The sequence below is a fragment of the Myotis brandtii genome, unplaced genomic scaffold (assembly GCF_000412655.1).
Source record: "Myotis brandtii unplaced genomic scaffold, ASM41265v1 scaffold1664, whole genome shotgun sequence".
In the NCBI taxonomy this organism is placed as follows: domain Eukaryota; kingdom Metazoa; phylum Chordata; class Mammalia; order Chiroptera; family Vespertilionidae; genus Myotis; species Myotis brandtii.
The window spans coordinates 25,657-27,783 of record NW_005356106.1 but is presented as its reverse complement, the minus strand read 5'-3'; the positions used below and the strand labels follow the sequence as shown (position 1 = coordinate 27,783).

At 38.6% G+C, this 2,127-nt stretch overlaps 1 protein-coding gene across 1 annotated transcript in view; it reads right to left on the bottom strand.

Annotated features, from left to right (window-relative positions):
* Positions 1-978, bottom strand: part of LOC102246724 (lysine-specific demethylase 4D-like) — a 4,916-nt gene extending 3,938 nt beyond the window's left edge. Inside the window, 1 exon segment of the mRNA XM_014536848.1 lies at positions 969-978. Coding sequence (XP_014392334.1) covers positions 969-978 — 10 coding nt within the window.
* Positions 979-2,127: the final 1,149 nt, after the last annotated feature.

Here is a 2,127-nt window from a genome sequence, read left to right as displayed (position 1 = left end):
TATATAGATATAGATATAGATATAGATATAGATATAGATATAGATATAGATATAGATATATGCCTAACCAATGGACACAGACAACAGAGGGGTGAGGGCATGAGTGGGGGGGAAGGGGGGTAATGTGGAGATCAGGACACAGATGTAATCAATAAAAATTTTTAAAAAAAGGATGGAGGAAAAAAAAGGCAATTGTCCAATAATATGAAATCTTAATTTTACATGAACGTTTTCCAAGATCCAAAAATATGCTTTCCCTTTGAAAACCTCAAAAAAATGAAGCAGCATGGATAGAAGGTCTGGCTCTATGTGTTTCATCAGAAATTGAATTCTCTCAGCACCATCCCTATCCAATCTGTCAACATCCTCCAAAACCATTTATGTCCAACTCTGGTCTACTCCTTCAGTTTCCCATAAAATAAAAAGATTTTTTTTCTTCATAAAAATCTTCCTTTAACAGCCTGGCCAAGTAGCTTAGATGGTTAGAGCATCATCCTGATATGACCAAGGTTTCAGGTTCAATCTCTGGTCAGGGCACATACAAGAGGCAACCTATGAATGCATCAATAAGTGGAACAACAAATCTCTCTCTCCCTCTGTCTCTCTAAATATCAACAAACAACAATTTAAAAACATTTTCTTTAAAACTTTCAACATGACAACATAGCAAAACTAGTTGAAAATATAGGTGCATATGTATATGTATGTATATGCATATGTGTATATATATTTATTTTTAATGAAATAAATACATATATTCAATTTTAATTTAGGAGAAATGGAAACTCCATCTATCACAACTTCTAAGGTAAAAGTAAAAAATGTTCCCATAATTAAAAACTAAATGCTTTAAACTTTTAACAGAGAAAGTTCTCTCTTTCTATCAATTTCACATTTAACAAGAAAAAAAAAAAAAGAATGGAATAATACATAGCCTACCTTCCACTAATCTGAAAGTGCTTTCTCACTTGGAGCCATCCTAAAAGGGAATAGGCTGATAGCAATAACATTTTAATCCAATCAGGCATATCCTAATCCAATCCCATGGCTCCTCATTGTAATTCAAAATAGAATTAAACTTAAAATTAAAAGCCACAAAAGATGAGGATCCAGAGATATTTCCAGTCAGGAAAGAGAAAGATGAGAAACTCCAGCTAGATAATTTCACTTAATCATTTATTCAAATAAATATGAAATATGGCTCAGTGGTTGAGCATTGATCTATGAATCAGGAGGTCACAGTTTGATTCCTGGTCAGGGCACATGACCAGATTGCGGGTTCGATCCCCCATGTGGGGCATGCCGGAGGCAGCCAATCAATGGTTCTCTCTCATCGTTGGTGTTTCTTTCTTTCTTCCTCTCCTTTCCTCTCTGAAATAAATAAAAATGTATTTTTAAAAAAATATGAATTGAGTGATTAGAATGTTTAAGGTATTGAGATAGCTTCAATAGAGAATTTTAAAAAATCAAGACTTATACTGTCTTGAAAAAATGTTCATTTCCATAGGGAAGATAAGACAGGTACAGAAATAGCACTAATTGATAAGTTGGATTTGAATACTGACTGCGATATTTACTAAGTGGTGAAGGTAGTTCCTCCTTATCCATGGGGGTTCTAAGACCCCCCCCCCCCCCGCAGTGAATGCCCAAAATCATGAAAAGGTATACTTTGTATTTTTCTAGACATATCTATAATAAAGTTTATTTATAAACTAGAGGCCCAGTGCACGACATTCGTACACTCAGGGGGGAGAGAAAGGGGGAGGGGAAGGGGTCCCCTCAGCCTGGCCTGCACCCTTTAGCAGTTGGGGAAGGCCTCAGGAGATGTCCAACTGGCTTAACACCAAAGCACTCGCCAGCCATCAGCAGGCTTGTGGGAGTGCACTGACCACCAGGGGGTATCTCCTGCATTGAGCATCTGCCCCCTGGTGGTCAGTGCATGTCATAGCGACCAGTTATTCTGCCGTCCTCTTGATTTGCATATTACCTTTTTATTATATACTAGGGGCCCGGTGCACAAAAATTTGTGCACTCGGGGGAGAGGGGGGGGTCCCTCAGCCCGGCCTGTGCCCTCTTGCAGTCTGGGACCCCTCAGGAGATAACGACCTGCTGGCTTAGGCCTGCTCC